This window comes from Amia ocellicauda, chromosome 13 (genome assembly GCF_036373705.1).
Source record: "Amia ocellicauda isolate fAmiCal2 chromosome 13, fAmiCal2.hap1, whole genome shotgun sequence".
NCBI classification, from domain to species: domain Eukaryota; kingdom Metazoa; phylum Chordata; class Actinopteri; order Amiiformes; family Amiidae; genus Amia; species Amia ocellicauda.
The window spans coordinates 2,686,268-2,700,000 of record NC_089862.1 but is presented as its reverse complement, the minus strand read 5'-3'; the positions used below and the strand labels follow the sequence as shown (position 1 = coordinate 2,700,000).

The window sequence follows — 13,733 nt, the reverse complement described above, 5'->3', positions numbered from 1 at the left end:
TTTAATTTGCAACATTTTATTTTTCTAAAAAGTCATTCGAGACAGATGGATACAATATCAAATAATACAAAGGCCAGTAAGGACAGAAAGGTGTGATTTGCTTTTGTAAGCAAAGGATTTAATTAAAAAGACCATAGACAGATTAGTATGTCAATAGATCAGACTAGGGTGTTTCACAACTTTCACAAAGATACCAGGGATTTATGATCAAAAGCTGTTTTGTAAAGATGGTGCTTGTTTTTGATTTGCTTTCAAGGACATTTTCAAAACAGTTCCATTGGATTTGAAGAGTTAAATACCAATACAAAAACCTTATTTTACAATGAACAAAATAATGCATGATTGAATAATGTCTGACATATTTTTGAATTAATTAAATTGATGGCAACTTTTAATGACATGATTCTATGTACTATGGTTTTCCATAAGGTAGTTGACTTGGCATTATCATATTCTTTTAAAAGTAATCTGACATGTATGTCACTTAAATACATGTTGTGTATATATATATATATATATATATATATATATATATATATATATATATATATATATATATATGTGTTTGTATGTGTGTGTGTGTATATATATATATATATATATATATATATATATATATATATATATATATATATATGTGTTTTCTTATTTAGTAATTCCTTTGCAAAGAATACATAAATCTAAAAGAACTGGGGGAAAACTATTGACGATGTGTGTTGTGAAACTTTTACATATGAAAAATTTGAACAATCTCTGAATCACAATTTAATACGTACAGCCATTTCCTTGAGTTTTGTTTTGACGTTCTTTTCAGATATAATTTTTTTACGCTGAAACAATTTAAGGTTTAATGGTACCCGGAAATTATGTTAATCATTCTTAGAAAACATATTATGTATCATAACACTTTCCATGCTAAAGATTTTTGAGTTGAAATATATTTCTAGTTTGGGTTTATAAATGTCATTAATTTACTGAGGTTAAAATAACAAACAGTCTGAGTATGTAATGTGTATATAATTACTCACCTGAGAGAAGCCACATAAAAGGCCCACACTGTATAATTACCAAACAATATAGCTAGGGGATTAGATCTTGGCACAAGGAAAGAACCCAGGCGTTGAAAATAGTTTTTCCTTTTCTTTCTTTCCTTCTCATTCACATATGGATGATTTGGCAGATGCACATAGATATATTGAAAAGGATTTATGGACAGGTTTCCACAGTTATCAGTCTAACCCCTTTCCCTGTTGTCTTGTTTTTCGAGATGGCTTTAGGGCTTTTGCTCAGCCTGACTCATCAGTTGATCATTTAGTTGGTTCACACACATATATGAAATGGTGTTAGTTGTCAATGATCTTATGCCAACCAATAAAGGTTATTTTTGGAGGCTGTATGTTTGTGAACGTTAGATACAATCCTTCTCACTCAAAATTAGATTTGGTGAAACTAATATTAGTATTGATATGGCCATGATTACGAAGGAGAGTATTTGAGTATTTTCATAAACAAAGACCCCAAAAATATATTGGTATATGAAAATATGCCAATCATAATAATAATTGAGAACATTCATGCCAGTAAACATGGCAAAACAGTCAACACAAGATTTTTTTTAAAACAGTATAGATCTAAATAGTAGTAGTTCAATATCACTTGGATATTACCTGAACAAACTTTAGAAGTTGTGTTTATTTATTTGTGTTTTTCCTTTAAGGAGTCCCAGCAGAATTCGGCCGATTTCCGGGTTTATGTTGAGAACTACACAAGGAACCCAGATGACCTGAGCCGGAAGCAGATCCGGATATATCAGCTTTACAGCCGGACCACCGGGAAACATGTCCAGATTCTGGGGAAAAAGATCAACGCTAATGGGGACGATGGGGGCAAGTATGGTACGAGAGTGTTCTTGTGCAGTTAAGACCAGCTACATTGATTGTGAACACTAACAGTCCATACTGAGAGCTGTCAGAGAGATAACTGCACAGGACACAGACACAGATATTTAGCTTTTGATTGCTATTTTTTGAATTGTTTAAATGTCTCCATAAGAAGTACATTGATAGTGGCTAGATACTTACTGGTTGTTGCTGTTTTTTAATATATCTCTTCTGAATTCATTTCTTCTGATGTCCAATATTATATTATGTTCATTGTACATGAGTCTTGCAATATAATAACTATTTACTAAAACAACAGATGGCTGCAACATTTCAAACTCAATAGAGTTCTATGGACATATACAGCTAAAATTAGGAATTAAGTTGTATATCAATTCCACTACAACTCCACCATTTATAAACTATTCATAATAGGAAGCAACCTTTTTAGAAAAAAAAAATGCAACAGGAAACTATCATGTCTAAAAATGCATGCAGTTAAAAATGTCCACTCTACTTATAGTAGACACAAAAATACTGTCTGCTGTACACAATAATTAACTTATTTAATCAAGTGTTCCAATATTGTTGAAATACTGGATTCACCAAATGGATTGTTTCAAACTTCATAATACACAGCCGCAGTTAAATGTATTTCATCAGGTGCTGAAGGGTAACTAAAAGCTGAAGAAAACAGAGTTGTGCATTTAATATTTTTAAACATATATGTGAAAAACTTTGTGGAAAAGAATGTATCCATCAATTTTATATATAGTAATAGAATATCTGTCAAACATAAATCCACCATTCATCATACTGGGGAATGCAAGAGAGCTGCCTAAAGTTCTCAGACTGCAATAAATGCAGCAACATCAATCATGAAATTCATAAGAACATCACACTTGCAGTCCATCATATGATCAAGGCTCATGGGATGGTTACTACCCTACCAGGAAGAGGATGCAAGAAAGTTTTCCCAAACATGCAGTCTAAAAAGTGGTTCAGGTGATTAACTTAAACCCAAGGACAAAGATCGGGCATCTTCAAGATACTCTGACACTATAGGCATACAACATCTCCAAGCCTAACATTTGATGTTAGCTGCACAAATCTGGCATCCATAGCAAAGTTACCCAGAACAAGTCTCTTCTAATGTGGTAACCTAAAAAGAAGACAAAGTGAATACATGTAATTGTGTATTTAAATATATAAAGACTATCTTTTACAGCTATGCTATTGATATATATAGTCATACATATTTTTAGTTGGAAAATATTGACTGTATGTCTATGTTCCCTTACCGCTTTTAGTGACACTTTGGGCCAGATTAAATCAAAACTTTGACTCATCTGCTAATAGCAAACTATAAACCTGTACATCATAGCAGTTACATTTATGATTAAGAGAAAGTGGCATCTAACTAAAAATGAAGCTGCAACTGAGTACAGTTCTGTAGCTTTCTATTAGCAGGTGGGTCAAAGTTTTGATTTAATCCAGCCCTTTTTTTAAGGGTATGAATTCAATTTGAGGCAGCCGTATGCATGTTTTTATTTGTATTGTTGTGGAATGAAATAGAACATGAGCATTGCCTCATGTATGTAGGAAGTCCTTCTGTTTTTCCCTAGGAACGTTTGAAAATTGAGCAGTATTCACTTTACAAACTATAATTCCCTATGGGGGCTGAAGTTGTGTGTCATCCCACAAGCTTGTTATAGCTTGAGTGGAAGCAGAGCCTGGCTTTCCCATGCACTCTGCCAATATGCCTTATGATCTCTACCAGGGTGAGAGAATCTACTCTCTCATTAGGATACAGGGTGTCTGCTCCAAGTTGGGAGAGAAAATCTGTGATATGATCCTACACTGTGATACAATGTACCAGTCAGCTGGTAGTAGATCAAAATATCAGGACTACAATAGCTGTATTTAATTACAACAGTATTGCCCCAAATAGTAATATGTCTTTACTACTACTAATACTACTACTACTAATAATAATAATTGTATAAAAATCTATTTAAACAGCAACCTGAAATCACAGAGTTTTGACACTTATGAACTTAAGAAAGATGTGAATGCAAGATTCATATATATTCTTGCATATAGTATTATATAGCATATAGCATATTCATTTAGTTTGATGACAGCATGTTGCTTAACAGATTTTCAATATACATCTTAGCATATCTGAAAAAGAAAGCATTAACAAAGTATAAAACTATTTTATTCTGACATGTGACAGAATGATTATACTGAAACATAATGCTGCAACATCAAAGGTCACCTCTGGTCTTTCCTTCTACTGTACATTAATCTCAGGATATTTCCCTTTCTTATAGAATAAATATTAAAATCATGGTATGAGCAACTACTGCTAATTACGTTGTTCTCTTTTGTTTAAAAGATTTTGTTACAGAAAACGTAGTAACTGTACATGTTATGAATTATAAAGAAAATTTGCATAAATTACTAAAGCAAATTCATGGCTGAAACTTTGGGAAATCAAATATAATTAAACTAATCTAAAGAATAATTAACCTATCAATACATCGGTAATACTGGGGACATTTACAGTGCTGTAATATTGTAGGGTAACTTCAATGACTAACAAAGTATGAGAATGAGGTATGAGAATTTCTCCAACAATTTCATGAACAGAGGAAATGCCAACAAAAAAAACCACTGTGAAGTAATTTTAATTCTCAAAGTCCATATTTTACATGTTGATAAAGTTACAATCATATTCAGTTTCCGAATAAGTATTGCAATAGATCTATAACACAGATAATAAATAAACTGTATTTCTTCTGAATTTGATAGAAAGTTGGGATGTCAAAACAGGGTCAAAATAACACAGAAATCTCTTTTTGTCAAATCAAAATGTATTGCATTCCAAACTTTTTTGTTTTATTAATAATCTGTCTTAATTAATTATATACCTTTATTATATCTGTTACAATTTAACTAAATGTGCATGAATAGACATAATTCCCACTTATTATAACAACAAATTGAATTATAAACCAACAGTTGAAGTGTGGAATATTTATTTATTCTTCATGCATGTTTGTGATCTTGAAGTATCAGACTGAAAAGCAGGTGGTTATCCATGTATTTTACAGTATCATGACTTTGTGATGGACATTCATTATATGACATGAAAAAATGAACATGTCAATTTTTCAAAAACATATTTATGATCTTGTCAATAAGGGCAAAACCAGTCTTACTTTCTATCACATCTTGCATTTCAAATCCACTTTATTTGGAGAAAGTTCACTTGGAACTCCTAATGCACATATTTTATATTTGCAAAAAGGAGGCCATCTACATTTCCTCCACTTCCAACTGGTTTTCCCACTTGTATTTAGCAGAGTGACTAAAGTTAAAGCCTTGGTAAAGAAGCCCAATTCAAGGAATCTTTTCGGGCCCTAAAGGCAAACTGTAATCCCCAGTGTGTTAAACAGATAGACCATCTTTAACCTTTTAATTGAGTGAACAAGTTCTAAAGAGACCCTGAAACATAATCCTGGACAATCTGAATTGTTTAGAAGAGTTCAAGCTGATCTCTTCCCCATCTAGATATGTCTGTGAGGGATAGAAAAGCCCTGAGGGGTTATTTTAAACAGGAAGGTAGTGACAGAGAAAAGAGAAGCCTGCTTCATATCTGAACTCATTAGCTTTTTAGTGATTTAAAAAATATTCTTATTGAAAGCATCAGAAAGTATCCAACTTAAGCTCTTGAAACCCTCATTTATTTTAATGCTTAGTATTTCATTGTAAAAAATATTTATCCCTTTAATGTTATCATCTCCGTGTGCTGGGAAAGGCTATTCTATTGCAAGCCCCACACAGTAGAACTATATAGTTGCTTCAAGGTTCTTGTTTTTATTTTATTTTATGAATGCTAATTAAGTGAAGATAAATGTTATGTATGGATGTCTGAATATTTCATTACTTCTCCATAAAATAGTTCAGGACTGAGACAGAAACTTGTGGATATGTTCCAGCTGCAGGTGACATTGTTATCCAATAAGGACAGAATGAGGCAGGGACTTGATATTTAAAGTGGGGGAATTTTTCATGGAAATTTGCAGACCTAACTATAATTCCATTAAATATGCATACAGATGGTTCATTATACAACCTTCCTGTATGAACTTTAAAAATTTTAAACTAGGCTGCATTTTAAGATTAATTCAAGTGTACATTGTATATTGATAATGTGGACTTCAGTTAATTTAATAATTTTAAAATATAGATACTTATGGAATAATTACAAATAAATAAACAAATATTTAAATATTTGACATTTGTTTAAGCCTGTTGTGACATCAACAAGAGAAACTTTCCAAAACTGGTCTTGTAAAGGGTCTTGTAGTTATAACTTCTGAGGTGGCAGTGGCAAAATGACTTGTGCATACGATCTTCACTAATTCAGCTTTTGTTTCCATATGTTCAGCTCTCCTTGTGGTGGAAACAGAGACATTTGGGAGCCACATTCGGATAAAAGGGAAGGAAAGTGGTTACTATATCTGCATGAACAAGAAAGGAAAAATTATTGGGAAGGTGAGTCCAGGTCCAAATAAGCATTATATGGTTAGCTTTTTTGTAGATGTTCCTGTGAAAACTAAACTTCATTTTTCCCTTAAACTTAAAACCTATGCAAGGTGGTTTGTTTTACAGTACAAATTACACCTCCATTTGCAATGTGAAAAGATTGAAATTTGTGGTCACAATTTAAACATATAATAAGCTATGTTTTATGAAGCATACTTATTTTTCTTCTTATTATTATTCTTAATAATAATATTACATTGTGATTTAATTGTCAACATTTAAAAATATTGACATGTATCAGCATATCAAAAATTGTAAGTCATTTTGATTGTATACAAGATTTTTCTCTAATTCTTTTACAAAATGTTTCTTCTGTGACACCAACCATAGACCAAAACCAGGCTTCATTAGTGCATTTCTTTCCTGTGTAAACACTTTAAAGAATGCTCCAGACATAGTGCAGATGCTCAGTATAGTTAAAAAATTATTAGACATTGTAAAGGGATGGCTGATTCTGAAATGTCCTATTGGCAAAGTACAAGAAGGTATCACAGCACAGTTATTGATAACAACCAAACATAATAAAATATTTGCTTGTGTGTCTGGAATGCTCCTCCCAACCTAAAATAATGGACATTACATGTAAAGTGGTTTTCAGGCAAAGCCCCAAATACCCTTTAACTTTCGTGGAACTAATTCAGAAATTCCACAATACAATTTGTTTAAAACTCTGCAATGAAATAAAGTTCAAATTCAGATGCGAACCTACAAAATATTACTTCTGGTTAGATATACATCACAATAATGGGACATTTTTCAATTAGCTTATTTGTAACTGGTCTTTTATTTCATTATTTGAAATAAACAAATAATGTAAGATTAAGGCAAAATATTGCATAGCATCCAGCAGATGTGGATGTTTCCAAGACAGCTTTTTGGATAACAAATCGCTATTTATAAGTATTGTCATAGTTTTCATATTTCTTTACAAAAAAGAGTGCATGCCACAGCAGTTCTCAAATACTTTTGACTCTTGAGGTGTGTGTAATTACCGACAGAACTACAGAACTTAATTTGGTAAATGTACAATATACACTAAATTAGAATTAGTCCTCTTGTACGTATGCATTTGCTAATATAACATTAATACATATGTTATATTAGCATGCATCTATATATATATATGCATGCATCTATTGCAAATGTTATTTTATGATAAACCATTTTTACCCTTCCTTATCTATCATGCAGGCCAATTTTGTTAAATAACTGAAGCAGGCCATTGCCATCAATTTCTGTCAATACACATTTATGCAGGTCGCATTCCTATTTTTTCCACTCACCTGCCAGTATCAATCTAATATTTGAGTATGGGAAATGTAAAAGAACTGGTGAGATGAGGTTTTATATTTCTGTGTGATTTGAGTTTAGTTTTAGGGCTGGATTAAATCAAAACATTGACCCACCCGTTAATAGAAAACTACAGAACTGTACTCAGTGGCGGATTCATTTTTAGTTAGATGACACTTTCTTCTAATCAGAAATGTAACCGCCAAGATGCACAGGTTTGCAATTGGCAGATGGGGCAAAGTTTTGATTTAATCCGGCCCTGAGTCTGGTCATGTGTTCAGTTTCATTTTCATGTTGAAAGATCAAATCCTTCACCTGGAAGTTGCTCTCACCCATGTTGGTTTGTTTTTTCACATGACAATGACAAAACTCACCAGACAATTCTGAAAATAAATAAGCAGAAGAGCAGATTTAAAACAATGTTCCTCTGTTTTTAACTTTGTAGAAATGTATGCAGTATACTAATTCAGGTGTGTGACTGAATACTATGATAGCTATTGTTTAATTAGAAAATTATGTAATACATTGATATACATAGAAAAACTCCTCTTGTGTTTAATTGAGAGAAGATTAATACATATTCATATACATTACATTTGTTCAGATTTTCCCTTCTTCATTTATTTTTTTAAAAGGCATATCTACAATAATGATTTTGTATAATTATGCCAAATTTAACATTGTTTTACAAATCATCTATTACGTAAGGCAAGGTTATATCTATGTTGTTGAGTGATACATAAAACTATAATTTGGAAATATTTTTAGAAACATATGTTGCAATATACTATATAAGACAAAAGTTTGGTGCAGAATTTATTTTGGCGTTATTGGCGTATTTGATTACATTTTCAATTATAGTTCCCCACCCTCTGAATGTGTTGTGTGGAGGGAAAGAGGAAATTGATAATGGAATTCAACTGATTTTTTTTTGTGCAGCAGTGCAAATTTTAAAATTCTTTAAGCAGTTAGATGGGTCTGCCTGTAGTATATGACTATGCCTTGTGACTCTGAACAACAAAGGAACACTACAAACGCATAGTCACCATGTTTTTTGTAGACTCAAATTGTAAGCAGAAAAGTACTACTGATTTTAAAATTAAAATTAAAATATTTTTTGTGTTAATTAAACTAAATTAAATCGCCAATTCAGAAAACATAAATATTCCCCAATGTAGCAGATATGCCAAATTTAATACCAGCTTGATAAAAATGTCCTTTATAAAAAAACAATGTTTTATAATAATTAAAAATATATATTCAAATGTATATATTGAAATGTATCTATTTTAAATTATATGTCTAAAATTATTTTATATTTATATTATTTAATTGATTAATATTTGAGGCACACATTGCTGTATATGCTTTGTGTGTGTGTGTGTGCACACACATTTTTAAATATATTTAATGGTATGACACAACATAATCTGTTATTTGTAGAATATATTTTATTTGTAGAAGATATTCCAAAATATCTGTAGCATACATACATTTAACCATCTATAACATATTCTACACTAATACAAATATAAGTCTATTTTAAAATAGGTTCATTTAGAAAAGTATTACATTTGAAGGAACAGAATATATTGGAATATACTCTGTTAGTGCTAATAGGCATATTTGTAAAACAACAGGTGGATGTATGCCTGGAATATATTTAAATAATTGCATTTCAATTTATCTGTGTCTATTAAAATGTCGCAACATATGTGTCTAAAAATAGTTCTAGAATATACTTTTGTATATTTCTCTTCCATGTGGGTTGCCAAAACAGCTTTCCAGTCCAAATATCCAAAGTGATTCTACTGCTTGTTCACTAGATGGCATTGTGTTGAGGTAATTTATCTGGGTCTTGTTACTCATTTTGTATTTTTAATTACAGTGCTTCTGGAATTATACTAGAACCTAAGACATAAAAGAGAACTCTCTTGATTTGATACTGAAGAACATTTTTCTCAAATAACATTTGTGATGGAAAAAAAATACCAACAACAAAAAACATACAAATTCAGTTCAAAAGATTAAGTGGTAATAACTAATGTGCTACTTTGAAGCTGACTGTCTATTCCATGGTGAATATTTTGTTTTGTTTCTGTCTTCCTACACAAGCCAGGCCGCAAACTCATTTTGAATAGGAAAGGAATAACAAATCCTTTATTCAACCATGAATAGTACATTCCAGTCTTTTCTGGCTTGTTTAATATAGTCTAAAAATACCACGAGGAGCCCAATTTGAAAAGGGCTGGCACTTGGAAAGAAGTTTGCCTGATTCTTTATTGACGCACTGTGTAGACAGATGGGAAATTATGGCCTTCTTGGTTTCTATTGCCTTTAATTTGTTTCTGAGACAACATAAAACATTGATCTAAAATATTGATTTGTATCTTTCAATCGAAACTCAGACAGAAGGCTTCATAGTGTGATTTATTTTCACAGTTGTCACAATGAATACCAATTTTTAATATCATCCTTTTGGAGGAGCCAGTAAGAAATGAGACTGGTATATTCCTACACAGTATTGGAAGCAATATTAATGTTACTTTTCTTTTCTGGACTTGGAGCCCAAGTGAGCTTATACTCACCAAAATATAAGCAATGGCATTCCAATTATATGTGTAGAGTTCTCATTGAAAACAGCAATCAATCAATCAATAAGACTGGTACCTGTTACTGAATTCTGACTATTTTATTTTCTGTAGCTCCAGGGGAGGAATCAGGAGTGTGTCTTTGTGGAGGAAGTTTTGGAAAATAACTACACGGCTCTTGTGTCAGCCAAGTACAAAGGCTGGTACCTGGGTTTTAACAGGAAAGGACGACCCAAAAAAGGTTCCAGGACCCAGCAGAATCAACAAGAAGTCCATTTCATGAAACGACACCCAAAGGGTAAAGTGGACCCACTTCCTGAGTTCCGTTTCACCACGGTTACTAAGCGGACACGTAGGGCAAGACGCTTAAAAGTCAACTCTAACTCTAACTGACAGTGGGGAAGCTGGAAGCTCAGTCTGCGTGAAAAAGGAACTTAACCGTCTTGCCTTTAACTATGATTTAAAAACTTCAAAAGATGTTTTATTTTTATACTTAAGGAATATGAAATAGCTCCTTTCTGCTGGATGTTTCTGGGTTATTTTTTTGTGTTATTATTTTATTTATACTGGATGGACTAAAAAACAACAACAACTTTGTCAAACAACATTCTATTGCTACTTTTTAAGTTAATGACAATGAAAATTAATATTTGGGGGGTTTATGGAAAACCTCTTCAGACTCTTCAGATGTCTTTATGGACATCTTCAAGTTTTGGGAAAACCAGTGAAACCATAAATCACTTCATATCCACTGGAACTGGAACATAGTGGAGACCAAAATGGAGAGATACAATAGCATGTGATATTGACTTTAGATAATTGCTTAGCTTTAAGTGCAATAATTTATAAAAGGCCTGTTTTTCATTTTTGTTTTTTTCAAAGTGGTTCTGTGAAAAGTTATTTTGGGTATCCTTATCTCTAATCAAACTGACGGCCTTTTCTCGATGGTATACGTTGAAATCACTGGTGTCTGTTGATTGTTTTTAGCCATCTCTGATCTAAATTAAACTCAACTGAAGCTGTTTTGTATAGTCTAGCATTTCGTAAAGACTGTAAAATGTTAAAGTCCTTCATATGTTTTTGTGTAATTAGATGAAGCCCAGATAATGTTTATTGGAATAATAGATTTTTGAATTTACAAACACACATTTTACTCCTGAATTGATGTGAGTAAATGGTTAGTCCTTAGCAGTTGTTCAAAGCACTACTGTAACAGATCTTTAATAATCTTCTGATAACAGAACTTCAGATAACATAAATTAAATGCAAGGCAATTTATGTGGAATATGTAGTTGTCTGATTAATAAAAGAATGTTGCTCTAACATCTGCATACACATTCCCGAAATTAATTAAAAAAATCTTCTGTAGTCACATCATAGAAAAAACTCGAGCATTTTACTTGAGTTACTTATTTTCTTCTACATTTTTCAGAAGTCAGTTGCTGAAAAGAAAAGCCTCAGTGGCATTTTCATATGCACCATAGACCTAGGGATTCATTTACATCAAATTTGTGGGTGAGACCAAACCTTTGACCTACCCCCAAAACATAAATTACAAACTTTTACCCTATTGCATTTTGATTAATAAGTAGTATATAATGGCTTCTGACAAAAATTTAAATGCAATTAGATACAGGTTTGTACATAAGGTAACAGATTTGATCTCATCAATAAAACAAACCATTTTAGCAGGAATAAAATAGCATAAAATAATACATTTAATAGATTATTGATAGCTGTATATGTTTTTTTATCTGTCATTTTCTAATATTATGCTTTCCAGAAAATTAACCAGATTATATCTATATTAATAGTGTTAGCCAATAGTATTTATTCCCAGAAAAACTGGAAGACATTTTCAGAGGCTCTGAGAGTTGTCAAAATAGACCAAATTAGACCACAAATTCTGTCAAAATAAGAATTTCAGGACTTGTTTTTCAACCGTGTAAATGATCACAGAATTGGTCGTCAGAGGAAATTGGAGTTGTGGAGCCCAGAGAAGGCTTGATACCTAGGGGAGGCTGTTGTTAACATTATTTGGCCTCCATATTGGTAGGGTTGTTTTATTTACTCATCTGCCCAGCGGCAGTCCTTTCTATTGTGTATGAGATACTACTAACAACTTGACACGTATGATTTAAAATGTATGCGAAAATAATTTTTATGACTTATTATAAAATATTTATTGCCTTTCTTTGTAAATACAACCTGATGAATTTATTTTGCCTCTGTTAATAAAGTGAGGACTATATTTAAAAAGAGATACAGAAGTGTTTTATTTTGTGTGCTGCTTTGTCTAGCCCTTACAGTGCAACTGTAGTGGAATATCAATGACATGTTTCTCTGTGGGTTTTTTGGCAGACACTGAGTAATAACGAATCCCTCTAATGCTATTAGCTTTGGAACAACCAAACTAAAGAGCTGTATCTTTGCCATGGGTTGAGGAGGCTATTCACATTGAAATGTTCCCAATTCCACCACACTAGTCCAAATGTTGAGAATTCTGTAGACTCACCTTGCAAAAGTGTTTCACAGCATTTGTTGAAAATAAGGATGATCTCTGTAGACAAATAGATCTGTTTTTTATGTTGTAAGGTATGGAACGGTCTGTTGACTAAATTATTACCAGTTTGATATTAAATCGGGGCATCTTTCAGGTTTGGCTGATGCTAGCACAGAAATAATGTTTTTTATTTTTATGTTTATGTCTGAATCTATTTGTTGATTAAGATCAAAACATTTTGCAGATATTAATGTTGTTCAACTCTCCATATTTGGTGAAAATATTGCCGGTAAAATATTTTCTAATATATCCACGAAAGGTTGCATGCTTTATAAAATAAAACATGGATGATAATAATCTTGTATCTGTGACTGTCAGACTGAAACTTTTCAAATCTTCCCTGCAGGATTTCTCTACCATGTTATCAGCTTCATTTATTCCATGTAGTTTCATTGTAATTAACAAAATTGTTACATTTTTCATCTAATTTCACTCATCTCACTTTACTTTTCGATCTTTCATGTAAAAGATGTTGAAGCAGATAGGCCTACTTCTGTTGGTGCTTTTTTTTAAAATTGAATGCTAATATTCTTGCACCAATGTCATTCGGATGATTCGCACGATTCACAGGATAATCAGTATTTGGTATCATATTATGCTGACACGTTCATCTGCTTCAATTTGTCTTCAGGAAAGCCTGCATTTAAAAGTCAGCACTAATACTAATTCTTAGATTAAGGTGGGGATTGCCCTGATTTGGAATGACTGTAAGACTCGGGATGTCCAAAGATATTTAAAAAGCTATACTTATTTTCTTTCTGTGGAAAGACAGGGTGTAGGTGTCAGGGCATC

At 32.2% G+C, this 13,733-nt stretch overlaps 1 protein-coding gene across 3 annotated transcripts in view; it reads left to right on the top strand.

Moving 5' to 3' along the window:
• fgf24 (fibroblast growth factor 24) overlaps positions 1-12,641 on the top strand; it is a 17,012-nt gene extending 4,371 nt beyond the window's left edge. Inside the window, exons 3-6 of one of the 3 annotated variants that reach the window (XM_066719690.1) lie at positions 1,718-1,895; positions 6,340-6,446; positions 9,568-9,629; positions 10,493-10,776. In XM_066719690.1, coding sequence (XP_066575787.1) covers positions 1,718-1,895; positions 6,340-6,446; positions 9,568-9,629; positions 10,493-10,661 — 516 coding nt within the window. In that variant the 3' untranslated portion in view covers positions 10,662-10,776. Of the gene's footprint in view, positions 1-1,717; positions 1,896-6,339; positions 6,447-9,567; positions 9,630-10,492 lie in introns of all 3 variants that reach the window. The other 2 variants (XM_066719689.1, XM_066719688.1) reach the window with 2 other exon arrangements.
• The last annotated feature ends 1,092 nt before the right edge of the window (positions 12,642-13,733 follow it).